This window comes from Ostrinia nubilalis, chromosome 5, assembly GCF_963855985.1.
Source record: "Ostrinia nubilalis chromosome 5, ilOstNubi1.1, whole genome shotgun sequence".
NCBI classification, from domain to species: Eukaryota; Metazoa; Arthropoda; class Insecta; order Lepidoptera; family Crambidae; genus Ostrinia; species Ostrinia nubilalis.
Window position 1 is genome coordinate 5,678,983 of NC_087092.1, and position 17,225 is coordinate 5,696,207.

Sequence of the window (17,225 nt, forward strand, 5' to 3'; positions counted from 1 at the left end):
CGCGATTGAAAAATCCGCCAGATGGCAATACGTAGACGCGAGGTCCAAATGCTGCATGATTGGTTATTTTTGACATGACATTGACAGATATGTCAAAATCCACCAATCACGCAGCATTTGGACCTCGCGTCTACGTATTGCCATCTGGCGGATTTTTCAATCGCGAAAACCCTCTGAGCCGAAAAATTAAACGATTTTAGTTTGGATTTGTGGTGATATCTAGATATTTTATAAAAAAAAAATTGAGATCTAAATCAGTAAATCGGGGATAAAAAGGATACAAAAATTACAAAAAAATATTAGGCCTCTAGAAATGTGAGGATGATGATGTAAAAAAATACATCCAGGATTTTAGGCACAACTTGTATGCAGAAATAGGTAAGTAGGTGATTTTTTGTTTTTATTGTCCAGGTATGTTATTAATAAATACGAATTTATTTATCTAACTACGTCTACTTTATCCTTCTGCAGTTTAGAATTTAGACAGTAGGTATACAGTGAAGAGAAAGATGAAAATGCCTGTGATTGTTTTAATGATCTCATGAACAGACAGATATTAAGTGGTAGTATTGTATAAAGGTGATAATGATCTATTACACAGTATTAGGTTCTTATACTTTCTTTCCACAATAAAAGTAAGAGGTAATACCTAAACGCGCATCTTATAATAAAACTAGTTTAATCGATACTTACATTACAATTAATTATTAAAATAATATTTTATAAGGAATTTAATATTTGTATAGGATCAAAATATATTATTACTTATACTTACTTTATTACCTACAATAGTATGACTTACTCTTTGAGGTGAGTACAAAATAAACTTATTGTAATGCTGTCTGTAAGCATTTTAATAATTACAAAAAAGGATGTTTCTGTAATCAAGCCATATTTTTAACCATATCTTTTATGGACAACTAGCTTTCCGCCCGCGGCTTCGCCCGCGTGGAATTTTGTCTGTCACAGAAAAACTTTATTGCGCGCGTCCCTGTTTCAAAAACCGGGATAAAAACTATCCTATGTTCTTTCCCGGGACTCAAACTATCTCTATGCCAAATTTCATCAAAATCGGTTGCGAGTTTTAAGCGGGAAAGCGTAACAGACAGACAGACAGACAGAGTTACTTTCGCATTTATAATATTAGTTGGGATGTACGAATATAATCCTGCACATTACTTGTCTTATTACCAAATAATTTCTTTTTTTTAATGGATTTTAACTTGCAACGATCACTATTGTTTTAAATAAAAAAATCCATTCCCCAATAATTTGAAGTAGGTAGATACTTATGTATGACTCTACATAGACCCGTTTTAAAATTAATATCACGGTCATATAAATTAATAGGTCACTTAACTATTTCTTAGTGAATTATGTAATATTATAATTTATTTATGAATATATAATTTTAAACCGTTTAATATTTACTATAACAATTAACATTAATCATGTAAGTAGGTCATCTAATATATCCAACAAATATCTAATACAATCTGTTCATCACAATACATTTTTGCTTTTATAAATTTTCAAAAAGGCATTCAATAATAATCATTTTTAATAATGCAATGCAACTAACGATTTGACAGCTTTTGTTCAAGGTCAGCCTATCTTAGAATATTTTTTTACCCAATTAGAACCTACCTACCTAGTCCACTTTAAAGTATTTAATAGGTAGGTATACCTACTTAAGTGTTACTTGGATAAGTCTGCACTACAGATGTGCAGCATAATAGAAGAATTTATTATGAAATTGAGTTGAATTACAAGAATAATTAAGTCTATTCTTTAAGAAATGGTTTATTAAAAGTTATAATAGATAATGGCATGTTAAAAATAAAGGTCTGCCATTATTTATTGTTAGGTTACATACAACTAACTTGTTTATATTCAGACACCGATTGGAGTAGGTAGAGCCATTTTCTTAATTAATAGACTTTTCTTCCTTATTACAAACATGGCCTCTAGTTATAATTTGTGCTGTCGGCATTGCTTGCAGTCAGCCCACTGATTCAGTCCTTGTTTACACCAGTCACTTCCAGTCCAACAATGAATATGTCAAAGTTTCAGATCTGCTAGTCAGCCTGCACGACGACATTGGTCCGCTGAAGCGTTCTAAATTCAAACGCCACATTTGAATTTCGCGCGCAATTTACGAACATGGCGGGCACGAGGACCTCTGTTCCTGCGTCTGGTGCGCGCGCACGGCCAGCCTAGACGGGTCGACGGGGTTCGCTTTCGCGACTAAAGAGCGCGCCACATGGGCGAACGCCGCTTCGACGTTCAGTCCGGTTTTGGCTGATGTCTCCATAAACGCCACTTGGTACTCTCTCGCCAGCCGCTGCCCTTCCTCCCGCCGCACCGCCCGCTCGAGCCCGCTGTCGGATTTGTTACCTGGAACGAGCAGACTGCATTTGTAGAGGATTGTAGGGTTATTTCATAAGCCTGAGGCGTATACATTTTGGTATGAGGATTCTGCGAAAGGATTCCTTGCGATTTATTTGTTTCTATATAAGGTGTTATTTTTTGTACTGATCATACTTTACCAACGCATCTAATAAAATCATACAAATACAACCCAAGTGTTTTTAAAAAAAAATTCAGGCTAGTTTTCGAGTAAAACGACAAAGAATGTTTCGAAAAAAATAAAAAATAAATCATCCTTTGAGCGCGGTGAGTATTCGTTTGTACGCACTATCGTAGTAGCCGGCCGAGGGCAACGACCACTGCCACGTGCCGCGCCGCGTGAGTCGGCCATATTGATATCGCTGCCAGTCGCTCCGCGCCCACAGCCCGCGCCGAGCCGCCGATCGGCATGCGGGAGCGCAACAACATAAATAATCGTCCCAGTCCGTCCAATGCGCCCAAACGTATTGCAGTGTATGTGTGGTTTATTACAATGCCGCGCTTGATCAATAACAAAACGCAGGTGAAATTATGTTTCGGGCACACTAACTGGCCGACGAGAAACATTGACGAGTCGAAAACCTTCATACCTTGCTTGTTTGGAGCCGCGCAGCGCTTCAGGGAGCGCAGCCGTATCCTGACTTGACGAGATTCCGTGCGCTTCGAGGACGAAGTTCTGGATTTCAATTTCAATCACCGGCACAGTGCTGGCGGTACCCAGATGCGAGCGCCGCAGACGGCGGCTTTTGCGTAGAAATACGGAATGCCTTATCAAGGAGTTGTTGCCAGAGGGCCACGACCGCGACCTAGTTCTATCGATGGTTATTGCGGAAGTCTACCTAGGTACATACCTACAGTGTGATTTGGACAGATGAGTGCTTGTTTACGCGAAAGGGACTTTTTCCGTAAAAAAGTTAGTGCGCGAATTGTGAATACAACATCCGACGTGGTGTCTAGTGAACAGCAAGCAAGTGTGCAGCCCGAAAGCATTACCTCAATTCGATCGTGGCTAGATGACAGTGCAAGACAGTGTTTACGTGAACATTCAACAAAGGCTTGACGTTCAAAATGTATTGTGATTAGTGTAATAATAACCTAGGAACTTTAAATAACAACATTCAAAATAGGTAAATGTGTGAATAAGTAAAATCAATGAATCTAAAGTGTGATGGCAAATCATAATTTAGGAATTAAAACCAGGAAAATTGATCAGTGAGTTTTATTTACAACACATATTCATATTCAATATTAGGGTGCATTTCCACTGAAGCGAAGCGAAGTAGTAATAGGTATGTACCTATCAATTTTTTATTACGTCTCTAAATAAATTGCGTAGGCATTACGAAACCGTAGATATTGAATTCCAATTTCTATCCTTTTTTAAATTTCTAGTTTAACGCGGATGATTCGCCTCGGTTCGTTGGAAAAGTCCCCCGCTATTACACTAATGAAAATACACTTATTTACCTACTTATGTGGCTAGATTTTGTTTCTCCCAGCGCGTAGTACCTATTAATATGACGTAACATCGTACATACTCACGAGTGATAATTTTTGGTAACGTAGGTTTAGTGTAATCTAACCTTTATGTGTGTGAACGTTGAATGAATGCGCGCGGCCATTGTTCGTACTCGTATGAATGAAATGAGTAAAGAAAGAGAGAGAGGCAGTGAGTGAAGACAGGATGGTTGTAAAAATAATATCTTTTTTTTGTTAGGAAAAGTAAAAACAAAAACTAGCCTGAATTTTTTTTTAAAAACACTTGGGTTGTATTTGTATGATTTTATTAGATGCGTTGGTAAAGTATGATCAGTACAAAAAATAACACCTTATATAGGTACGATTTGTCAGCACTCAGCAGTTAACTTTTGTTATATTATCTTGTAAGGTATTCAAAGAATGGTAAATTTTCCAGATTGATAGTAATCGGGTGACACTATCACAAGTCGTGGCAGAAACCTTAGCAGTCTCTAAAGCCACTTAAATCTAAACTTATCTATCTAATATCATAAGTACCTACTCGTATCAACTCTTGCTCTTACTGCTAAAATACCACTCATAAGATTACCAAAATTTTACCACAACCTACTTACATTACTAAAAAACCACGTGGAACCTATCAACCTACATTATACAGGGTGGAAACGATAAGTGATCTCACTCGATTATTTCTAAACTATACAAGATATCGAAAAACTGATTACTGATCCTGAAAGTGCTTCACGAGCTCTTTCAAACGATATCAGTAATAGGTTACACAATTAACTGGATCTATCCGAAAATTTAATGTTTTCAGCCTCCATACTAAATGTATGCCACTATGCCAGCCACATAATATTAGAAGTGTTAATTTTTTTATTTTAAATAATAAACACTTAAAATTAACTCGTAAATTGCATTCTTATTTAAAATTATTCATGGAAAACATTGGTTTTAAGCTTTACTTGCTATAATATTATCGAGACATGAGTGCCATGACTGTGGCAGTACTAAATGTATGGAAGCTGGAAACATTGAATTTTCGGATAGATCCAGTTTATTTTAGAACTTATTATTGGTACCGTTGGATAAAGCTCGTGAAGCACTTTCAGGATCAGTAACCAGTTTTTGGATATCTTCTACCTATAGTTTTTAATAAACTGTGGTTTTACTAAATGTATGGAGACTGGAAACATTGAATTTTCAGATAGATCCAGTTTATTTTGTAAACTATTATTGATACCGTTGGATAGAGCTCGTGAAGCACTTTCAGGATCAGTAACCATTTATTGGATATCTTGTATAGTTTAGAAATAATCGAGTGAGATCACTTATCGTTTCCACCCTGTATAAAATACCATTCAGAGCCCAAAACTTTTTACTCGAGTAGCCTCGTAAATACCCTGGAAGCGTCTTACTTTCCTTATGTGGCTGGGTAATCACATCGTGGGAAGCCGAGGACAAAGGTTGGCTGGCGTAACACCGTCTTTCTTGGAAGCAATAAAGAAATAAGACAACAAAAGGAACAAAGGCCACTTGAGTGTCGACAGCCGACAAGTGCAAGGGTCGAGTCGAGTGACGGCTAATCAATTGTCCAGGGGAATTTTCTAATAAACAACATTTTGATAGAAATTAAGTACAAAGTTCCGGATTCAAAGGATGAAAACGTTAAACGACTTCCACGGCTTGCCACGAGATTAACTAAGTAACTGGTAAATTGTTTTCTAGTAAGTACCTATAATTAGGAAGATAAATAGGTAGCTATGTCTCTAATGACCGGCATGATATTTTCATAAAAGTTCAATTATCCCTTTTACAAAAAAAAAAAATTATCTAAGTACTTACTTACTTACTTTCCTGCATTTCGCAAAATATTTGAATAAGTTCACTTAATTTCATTGGAGCAGTTAAGAGTTGATACCTGAAAAAAGCGTGAAGCGAGACGTTTCTGTAGGAATAATTGGAAGTTTTGTAGCATTTTTATCAGCACTTTACCTAAAAGCATGATGACGACGTCGTCCTGAGCGTATTCCCGGATTTCCCCGAGCCATGCGCGGATGTTGTCGAAACTCGTCTTATTCGTCACATCGTAGAGCAGCAGTAACGCTGTTAATTAAAGAAAAAGACACATTGTTATTGCTGAAAAATGCTCTAAAGTTCTATGAAAATTATTAGGCCTTTTCTTTGCAGTATATTTTTTGCCATAAGTCTCAAAAATCAGTTATTTAACGAAGTTTCAGCAAGAAGTAATTACTTAGGTCCAGGTCTCCATAATGAGTATTTAATGCATTATCTTACTGGACCTCCAAGTCATTAAACATCGAAACGAGAGCTTTGTTCGTTGTGTCGTACATAATCCAGATTATCCATGCAATGTAATATGCAGATGCAAAACCTATACCTACGTAAACCCACCATGGTGCATCTTATAATGGAACATTTCACTTATCACATGGCGTAGCTTTTGGCAGTTTGCCAATGTCGCGACAGTGAAGCTTAAAAATTGTAGACTTCTCTTAATAAGAGGGCTTTTCATGTCCCTTGGGAAATTTTATACAGCTGTACCATGTTTGCGTATGGAATGTTATATTTCATGCTAACGATGCAAGAAGAAATAAATAAAGATAACACAGAGACTCTTTGGAAAAAATATTCTTATTTACATATTATTTAGTACCTATGTCGAAGCCTGGTGGTGTCAAAGATACGCACTTGACCGTTTTATTTTTTAAATTAAACGACAGTGAGAAATCTATTTTCAACCGACTTCAAGAAAGGAGGAGGTTCTCAATTCGACCCGTATGTTTTTTTTTTTCTGTGTTTGTTACGCGATAACTCCGCCAATTATGAACCGATTTGAACAAATCTTTTTTCGGCGTATAGGCACGTATAGGTTCGGCGTATACCTCAAGGGTGGTCCCATTTAAATTTAATAATAGAAAAAACAACCCCCAAGGGTGGAAAATTCGGGATGAACTTTTTTATACGCAATATCTCCGCCGATTATAAATCAATTTGAACGATTATATTTTTGTTGAATAGGTATTATCAAAAGGGTGGTTTCATGCGAATTTGAAGAAAATATTTCACCCCCAAGGGTGGAAAATTGGGGATGAACTTTTTTATACGCAATATTTTTATTTTTAGTTTTTTTTTGTGTTCACGCATTTGAAGTCGGTTTTATTTTTTTTTAAAATTAATTATGGAGCCGTGCGATCTCTGCAGTCCAAGTGGGACTGTCTCAAAGGAAGATTAGGTCAAATCCTAGGCTAAACTAGACAAAACATCGAGGTTTTGGAATGGAGAAAAGATGACTTTAGATGATAATGATTACGAGGAAACCTTTTGCAATCGAAGACAAAAAATGTTATTCCTTTGTGAGAGTATTATTGTTTCTTGCGACAAAGGCATAATATCAACTTTATAAAAGCTTAGAAAAGCTTTATTTCTTCTGACAAGACGCAGAACGGTGGCTTAAAAGCGGAAATACGTTGCTCGTTGAATTGCGAGGGTAGGTAGTAATCATTTCCAGGAAAGCTTGTTTATTCTTAGGGAATATAAAAGCTTAGTTTAAGTATTATTAGGATCTATATTTATTGCAATACTTTTATGATAATTAAACTTTAATGTAAGATAACATTAAAGTTTAAATTGTGATTATTTCCGTTTCAAACAATAATTCATAATACCAAAAAGGACTCTACACTCTCAGTAAGTAATAAACACTTATCGCCATCGGATGTTATGGGATATTTTTAGTTCTCCACATTATTCCTTATACTCGTTCCCAACAGGATAATGATCATTAGCGAACTAATGATGTGCTAACTGCTGGGAGTGGCCCATATGTGCGCGCACTCCACACGTGATCCGGTTTGACGTTGAGGTTGGATTGCGCACACGCACCGGGTCGAGGCCAATTCACTCGCGAATGGATGGAATGGAATGGATTTGTGGCATGTCTAGACTACTGAATGCGTGGTCTGATTAGCTACTCTGTGGTATAGAAATACCGCGCGTTCTATTTCTAAATTAAATTGAAAAAAAAAATGTTTCCTTATTTAACAGTCATGTACAATTGTACACCTACCAACCTCATGTAGATAAGCAGGATTATTTGCGACTACAGTTGTTTACAAGCTCTCCTCAACGCTTCGAGTGGTTTATTATGTGTGAACTAGATGGCGCTACTGGTCTCATTTGTAGCTTGACTCGAATGAAATATACTGTAATTAGTCGATTGTCCAGTGTATTAATATACTTTTGAGAATAAATACCAATATGAATAGGTACTATAAAAGGTTCTACTTAATATTCTTACCATGGGCGTCCCTATAATATGCGTGTGTCACACTTCGGAATCGCTCTTGGCCGGCCGTGTCCCAAATCTGGAGTTTCACCTTGATGCCGTCGACGGTTACCACTTTGTTCTGCGAACAGATGGCGATAGTTGTACCAAATGAAAATGTAGAGGGGTCATTGTCAAATTTTGCGCAGGTAAACGTGTCCCTCAACATTTTCTATTTTTTTGTTAGTAATAATGTCAAAATCCTTTACGAATTATGTATTAAATACAAAATACATCGCATTAGCGAACATCCATTATTGGAATAACGACTCAAGTTTCAATATTTTTAATTTTTTTTAAAGTAACAGAGTGGTCATTATTGGTAACAGAAAGGTTTTCCTTACAAATTGTACCTGTCCCATGTAGCATTCCGTTACAATAAACATCAAATAATTGCATTTTCTACTATAGTAACCTTCTTAAAATAAATTATCATCGTAAACAGAGTATTATAAATATTCAATAAAATATGTTTTAAAATCAGTCAGTATAAAATATACTTTTTAAATAATTTTCTAAACTTTGTCCCACGTACTATCTGGAACCACCTGGACCACTATGTTACTAACTAATTCACGACTCAAAATGGAAATGGCGGTATTTTGGATATTGTTTAATCTTGGGTGGGATGTCTGCATTCGTCGTGGGAGTTCGTTAGATCGGGAGGAGAGGTAAGTCGCTCGGCAGTCGACCGCAAGGTGTTGAACGTGCTGCGTGTTTTTATTGCGCATCCACTTTGTTACCTACCTATTCACGTAAGTAAATGAATGTTTTTTCATTAGTTTACGTTCAGTATATTGTCTAAGGGGTAAATGTGTTAAATGTGAACGAAATATTTTGCTACACGCTTTATTTTTTGACTGGTGTATAATGGAATGTAAAATTTACCACTCTGTTGCTGCAACTCTGTTACTAGCGTGTGGTAACAGAGTTGTTTTGAAAGTAACAGAGTTGCTTATGCCATTATATTTTTCTTTAATTTTGCTAAAATATTATGTTTCAATTACTGTTTTTTAATCAGTTGCAATTTAAAAAGTTCAAGCAATGTGTAACTTTGTTTTATACAAATAAATCGAAATAATAAATATTAATAACCCCAAAAACTCATTGTTACAGGATATTTACGTTATTAAAATGCCTCTAACGCCTGCTGAGAAGCAGCGACGACACCCGAGAACGCCGTAGAAATAATCAAGAAAAAGACGTTAAAATAATTTTTTTAAGGCAATCGACGATAATGCAACAAAATTCAAATTAATTAAGTGATTTATCCTATGAGGCTTTTGATAATTTACTTGCCGTTGTTCCAGAACCTAAAAAAGTCTGCAAAGGTAAAAGAGTATACTACTAATTTGATAATCCCTTAGTTAAACTTAAGAAATAAGTTATTTCAAATTTTCAGCTACTCTTCCAAGAAAATCTAATTTTTATTACTATAAAGATAAGGAATCTATAAGAAAGTAAGCTCTTGATTGATAAATTACAGTCATAAGTTAATGTTTTGATGAAGTGATTTGGATCTCAAGCTCAATAAGTGCAAATTATTACATATTATTCAATAAAAATAACAACTATGTTACTGTGTTACAACTCTGTTACTTTTCTGTCCCAAAGATTAAAGAACATAGTAAGATTTGAAAGAAAAGCTAGTCAATATAATATAGCAAATATCGCGATGCGTTAATTTATTAGATAGTTTCACAGTATTATGTTCCAGTTAGCTGCTGATAAATAGATATTTGGAGGACTTAAGTAGAATTTAAGGTATTTTAATATTCAAGAAGTAACAGAGTTGTTTAAGAGTTTAGATTGATGATTGTTAAACTTAAAAAAAGACTGTTATGGTTCTAAATATATGTAAAAGATATAATACTGTTTAATATTAGTCCCAAAATATTTGCGACTGACTTGTTTAATTTCATAATAAAAGGTAAAACGTAATGGTAACAAAGTTGTATTTTTTTTCACCCTGATCCATTAAATCTGGAATAAATCTTAAATTATTGGTTAAACATCGCGGCAAACTGTAATAGATAATAATTCAGTTGTTATAACGGACACGGACATAGAAAAAAGTAATATTTAAGCATATATTTATTTTGAAAAAAATATGATTTTAAGTTACATTTACCTGCGCAAAATTTGACAATGACCCTAGAGATGATTTATGATGGTAGAGCTAGAGAGGATGCTTGAATATCGTCATATAGTTAATGATTAATTCGATGATAATGAGTGATTAGATAATAGTGGTTTATTAATAAATAGACATACACTGGGAGGAAAATTAAGTTACAAGTTACTCACATATTTAAAATGAATTAACAATACCTAACTAAGGACAATGGGCAAAATGGTACCCGGCTCTAATAGACATGCTTCTAGTATCATTTGAAAGGTCTTACCAAGACGAACAACTTTTACTATGACCACCAGCCTCAGATCTGGTTGTGTTCGAAGATAAACATACTTTTTTGCAGAATGATACCCGGCTCGAATAGTTATGTTTGTAGTGTCATTTGAAAGGTCTTACCAAGACGAACAACATTTACTATGGCCACCAGCCTCAGATCTGGTTGCGTTCGAAGATAAACATACTTTTTGTGTAGTCGAAGTATCACACGTGTCCATCGTATGGTAGGTACCTAGGTTATGCGAGAACCCTTCATTGTTTACCGCTCCAGCATCCTTCCTTGACTCTATAAATATTTATGGATAATTGTGAAATAAATATTTTTATTTGAAGAACTACTACCCCTTATTAATAAAAAGTTACATCTAGGATGAACCATGGATTAAAATGACATTTCCATACCAAATGACAATTAAGCCAGAGTTCAACTAGGGTGTAACTTAATTTTATTAATAAACGGGTTAGAATTTTATTACTTCTTAAGGATTTTATTATGGGTTGCTAAAGTGAATAAACCCACAAGACCCAATAAGTCCACCCACAAGATGGACCGACGACCTCATAAAGGTAACGGGAATACGCTGGATGCAGGCTGCAACCAACCGGCCATTGTGGAAATCATTGGGGGAGGCCTATGTTCAACTGGACGTTCTATGGCTAAAATGATCATGATGATGATGATGAAAGAGAATCAAGGGCTAATAGCTTGGGTAGTTCGTCGTAGGTATAATACTTTCCTTTTCAATGCTTCTTTTAGTTATATTAATAGATTGTAGTCATAGTACATACTCGTATACATGGATGATTGTGTTATACTTTCTTATAATACTTAGTGGAATTACTGCTTTCAAAACGTGAATTAGAACTGGCCCCATAGCAGATATTTTCCTACATCTAAAGGCCTTTTGAAATATATATTGGTTATGGCTATTGGACCGGGTACCACTTTCCATACATTTGTGCCCATCATCCTTTAGTCTAATTACTAATTAAAATATCAAAACCATAGCCTAATTTGTTTATGACCTTCCCACCTAGGTATTTACAATAACAAAGATGACGTAAACCTACTCCCAATCTAAAACTCATGGGCGCTCAGTGACAGCATCCATAAATCAAAATTGCAAAAAGTTAGCAAGCAAAAAATCGGGCACCATTGCTAACAATAAATCACTCACGCGCGCAGTCGATTCGATTCAATCAGTATTCAGTGCTGTCACAGCGAGGGGCGGGAACGGAAAAAGCGCGCCAAACTTCAAACACCAATGGCGTGGAGGCGACCCGTCCGCTTGCAACACGTGACTGGCTAATTTGAACTTGGAACCCTTGACGGTCATGAATTTTTCTTTTATGGTCAGTATTAATATGGTAATTGAGAAGATGGAAGTTAACTAAATGATTATTTTCATTGTTAGTCGGTTTTTAATAATTTCTGCCAAGTAAAGAAAGATGCAACGGCTAACAAGGATACACGTTTCAAGTTTTTTTTTAGTTTCGGAATGATATCAGTATCAGATTAAATAACGTCCAATTAAACCTATGAAATTACCAATAATAATGCTTAAGATAGCCTACTTAATACATAAGTCATAAGTTTATGCACATATTTATAAACTTAACTAACAAAATTAAATGAATATCATTTATAACGCGCATACCTGTCTATAATGATATTACGTAGAGTTATTAATAAAGTAAAAACGTTACTACACGTGGAAAATTTTATCGTTTCACAATCACAACCTGTGACAAACCATAGGAAATTTTATTACCTCCGAGCTGCATCTCCATAATACCCGATATCGTGTAATGCCTACACGTACACGTGCCGTTTTAAAACCTTTGCCTTTTAGTATCAATTTGTAAAGTGCTTTGATAGAGTTTTTACTGCGCTGGACTCGTGACTTTGTAGGCTTTTATTTTGTCCTTTATTTAGTTCGAGTGCCCATCGTTTATTAAGATACAGGATGTTTTTTTTATGTATGTAACTTTAATTAATTAGTTTAGGTACTTAACGTTACATCTAGGGCTCTCCAAATCTGACACGATCCCGGGCTAATTTAAATAAGTAAAGAGATCCTTCAGGCTGCAGAAAAAATCTTTAAGCTTTGGAAGACTTAATAATTATTAGAGTAGAGGTCATGGAATGCAAACTTAGGTCAGTATTTTCAATTTATCAGGTCTTAGGCTGAGTTGCACTACCTAACTTTAACCGTAACTATAACGACAACCGATGTATTTTTAAGCAATTTGATAGATTTCTGACGTTTGCTAAAGTTAAATTAAGATGGTGCAACCCAACCTGAGTAGTAACGACACAAAAACGCGTCAAAAAGAGCAATTATGCAAATTAATCTACTCGAAATATGTTACGAATTTTCGATACGAGTACTTATGTGCGGGAAAAGCTTCGAATTTTGCGAGTGACGAGGGACACTTCACAAACTTCACGGCGCGAACCATCATGTGCATCAGCGTAAATTCACGGAACGACGACACGCTCGTGTGAAAAGCGCGCTTTCTTTTATCAGGCATTGGAAAAAAGTCCCCATCTCATTATGAATCTCATTTCCTTGTGATAAGATCCTAAAAGCTAAAACAATTGAAGTTTTTATCACTTTACGCTCCAAATAAAAAAAAAATTAGGAACATTGAGATTTCCGTAGGCAAAGAAAATCAAACCATAAATCGCTTAGTCTAAGTTCAGTTTCCTATACCCGGAAGTCGATCCCGACGGTGGATATGTAGTTCCCGGCCAGGAAGGTGCCATCGCGGAAGCGTACCAGCATACAGGTCTTCCCCACCCCGCTGTCTCCTAGCAGCATCACCTGGAAATCGATAGACAGGGAAATAAATACGTGTAGACCTTTATAGACGTGCATAGATTAGGCTGGTTTTAGTGTCACGCGGACCGTCCGGTGCGGACCCGCTCCGCACGGCCAATCTGTATGAACTTCTAGGGAGCGTTTTAGAGTAATGCGTTCCGGAGCGATCTGTACTGACAGTCCGCGTGACACTTAAACCAGCCTTAGAACTCTACTTTAAAAATAAAAAAGAGTAAAGATCCCTCCACTATTCATGGCTATGGACTACATGTTGAGGAAATAAAGTGTGGAAATACAGATTGTCATCCTTTTTAAAAAAACGACGAGGTATTATTGTCCTTTATGCTTAGAGTTTTGGTAGAAATGGCAAAAAGGTAAAGGATACGAATAATATTTTGGGAAAATCATTGTGAAATCAAAATTGTTGTTTCCATTTTCACCCAAAATTACCGCGACATAATCAAATAGTGACAATGCAAACTATTGCGGTTAAAAGCGGAGATAAAATTATATTTCCTATTTGTGCCAATTTAATTATACCAGGAATTTGAATTGTTTCATAAATTTATACAGTATGAAGTATGATAAATAAATAGTTAATCCAAACTTAACGAGGAATCTATTTTAAACAAGTCCGCCGAATAATGTTTTCATTATAAAGCATTATTGAAATATTTAAAACATCATACAAAGTTCAATAAAATTAAATTCATAGAGCAAGTACCTAAGTAAATAAAATTATGCCCATGCTAACGAGGGCTTCAGCCCGGGATTTCGTTTTAAAATTACTCAAATATAGTTACTCAAATACAGCGTCTGTTGTTTTAAATTTTATACCTCTTTTATAATAAACGTACCTAAGGTCAGTAAAAAATCATTTACTTACTTTGCCAAAGACCTCGTATTTGTCCTCTTGCTTTCCCTGCTGTTCCCAGGGTTCCGTAGGGCTCGGAGGTTCACTGTGAGGCATGACCCCCTCCTGGTCATTTTTATCATCGTCCTCTCTAGCTTCTGGAAGGTTCCTAGCCCACGTTGGCCGGACCCTTCCAACTATCACGCGTTTTTCCATCTGCCTGTTGTCCACGGAGTTTGGATTCCACATTTTTATTTTTATACTTTTGAAACTCGAACTGATGTCAATTATTTTAGTTTTTTCAATCTGTAGCTGATGTAGTTTTGTTGGTTGCCAGTCACATTTTAATGTTTTTTTATTTCACTTTATTCCTCATCCACATTAAATTCGAATAAAAAAAACAAATGGCTGTCATGGAGAGAATCGTTGCAGCTTTCGTGTGATTGAAATTCTTGAGATGCTTAAAGTGGAAAATAATAAACAATATTGTTAATAGTTTGATTTTTTATGATGTGTTTTTGATATGATTTAAAATGTTTGGTGCTTAGTAGAGTTGTTTGATGGAAGTCAGGGACACGTATTGGTGGTATTTTCCATCTTTTATTTGGCTAATGGTGCCGAAGTTAAACAAGGCACACAATACGGGTGTAATGAGGAAAATAAAAGTATTATAAACTGGTCCGAAATCAGGAAATCAGAAATAAAGGAAGAAACGAAGCGTGCGGGTATCGAGTTCTGAGTTGGAGGAAAATGATTTCGTGTCAAGTATTATTTACACGTGTACACGTTGAAGAGTCGAAAGATTCATGGAAATATTGGACAGTTACATGTCTTTTGTGCCGCATGACAACTAACTTGCTATACGATATAAGATAAATATTATTGCTTCAACAGAATTGATTCAATAACTTTTCCTCCAGTTTCTGAATTGAGATATGAAATAGAAAATAAATTATACTGATCAGATAAAAACCTCCTCTTTTTTGTGAAGTCGGTTAGTGAGCACGATCAAGCTAAAAATATCAATTTAGTAACCAGGTACATGTATTGATCCGTTCTAATCATTTAGTTAGACGAAAGCGAAGTGACAAAGAACACTTTTGAGAAAAATAACTCTTCTATAGTGAACAGTGGTTTTATTTAATATTATTAAACACATCTATAACATTCAAACGGTTAAGATAGTTTTATAACTAAACCCCAAACATCTCTAACAACTAACTCTACAGTATACTCATGTTACAATCAGTTTAACGGTCTCCCTTTGACACCGTATCTTGATATTTGAGAAACTTGGCCATATAATTGTTGTCACACAACAATGTGACAATGTAACAATGTTGACAGTCCCAGGGGAGTGGGGGCTGAACAAACAGCCCTGTTACGCGGATTTAATTGTTACGTTTAATTATGTAGAGGTTGGCGTTCAACATTTCATCGTTTTGTTATGATTGTACCATTATTCATTTTGACGGCACAGTCAAAGTAAAACTAGTCGTAGGTTTATTTGTTCAGAATGGAAAATCCTCAAAAAGTGAACTTATGTTTCGATGATCGATTTTTTTTTCATAATCGATACTAGCTTTTGCCCGCAGCTTTACCCGCGTGAAATTTAGTTTGCCACAGATCGTCATAAATTATAGCCTATATGTTATTCTCGGTTATAAACAATAATACCTACTGTAAAGTTTCATCAAAATCTGTTCAGTAGTTTTTGCGTGAAAGAGTAACAAACATCCAGACATCCAAACTTTCGCATTTGTAATATTAGTAGAGAATAATATATTCCTCCTTCTAATTTAATTAGGTATACCTACTTAGACATAAAATAAATTAAGTACACGTGTCGTAAGTTGAAGAACAAAAAAGGAAAATTGTTTTCATTTCCTGGAAAAAATATGTAGCTTACCTAAGTATTGTTAAGTTGTTTTATCATTTGTGTCTTACAACCTATTTAAATAAGTATGTGTATGATAAGTACCAGTAATATTAGTATGAATAAACTGGAATAAACTAACTTCTACCTTTACAAGTGTTTACAAGTACCTAAGTATTTTTGAAGTCGGTAGGTACATTATCCGCAGAAGGCAATCGAAGTGGATCTTCCATATTCTCACTTTTATGTACATTATGAACTAAATAACACGCGTATATGGTAAATAGCACGAATATCTACCGTGTCACCCTTGTTAGCTTGTTTAAAGTTGGGTGCACACGGCATTGAAGTAACGTAGTTTTAACTACGTTAGTTCGCGGCCGTGGCACAATGGATACGTAAGGTCGGTGTAGTCGGGACTTTAGAGCCGTGGCCTTGTTTTCATAGCCTTGTTCTGTGAGTATAGGCAAAATAGATAATGTGTATTTTCGGCAAAAATATGAAAAACATAATAATTTAAAACTTTACTTTTATGCGTTGCATAATTTAATTCATTTAAACAGGTTTTACCGCGATATGCGGTATTGAAATAAGGTACTTGATACAAATAAGGCCTACCTAACTTTAAATGCTTATATTTCAATAAATATTAACGCCAGTCAACAAAAACAAGGTTAATTAACTTCTTCCATCCTTTAATTTTAGCAATATTACAAAAAATAGCACAATTTTTAACTAAATCTATTCAAAATTAGCAAATTACGAAACCACTGATTTTGGCTTTAATAAATCACCTACACGGAATAAGGCCTATATGATTCAAATGCCTGTAGACCTTAAAATTGAAGTTGTATTAAACAAAATGCAGTCTTATAACATTAAACACGTCGATTTGTTTGCATTATCAAAATTTTACATACCAAGTAAACAGAAATATACTGTATATCTCTAGATAAACTTAAATTCCGCTTATTAAGAATAATACACAAATTATAGATAAAATTAAATATTCGTAGTAACAA

At 35.3% G+C, this 17,225-nt stretch overlaps 1 protein-coding gene across 1 annotated transcript in view; it reads right to left on the minus strand.

Annotated features, from left to right (window-relative positions):
- Positions 1 to 932: 932 nt before the first annotated feature.
- The window catches only part of LOC135071738 (ras-related protein Rab-37), a 55,169-nt gene continuing 38,876 nt past the window's right edge, over positions 933 to 17,225 (minus strand). Inside the window, exons 2-6 of the mRNA XM_063965524.1 lie at positions 14,361 to 14,735; positions 13,367 to 13,477; positions 8,210 to 8,318; positions 5,884 to 5,994; positions 933 to 2,397 (exon numbers count right to left, since the gene is read on the minus strand). Coding sequence (XP_063821594.1) covers positions 2,156 to 2,397; positions 5,884 to 5,994; positions 8,210 to 8,318; positions 13,367 to 13,477; positions 14,361 to 14,576 — 789 coding nt within the window. The 5' untranslated portion in view covers positions 14,577 to 14,735 and the 3' untranslated portion in view covers positions 933 to 2,155. The remainder of the gene's footprint in view (positions 2,398 to 5,883; positions 5,995 to 8,209; positions 8,319 to 13,366; positions 13,478 to 14,360; positions 14,736 to 17,225) is intronic.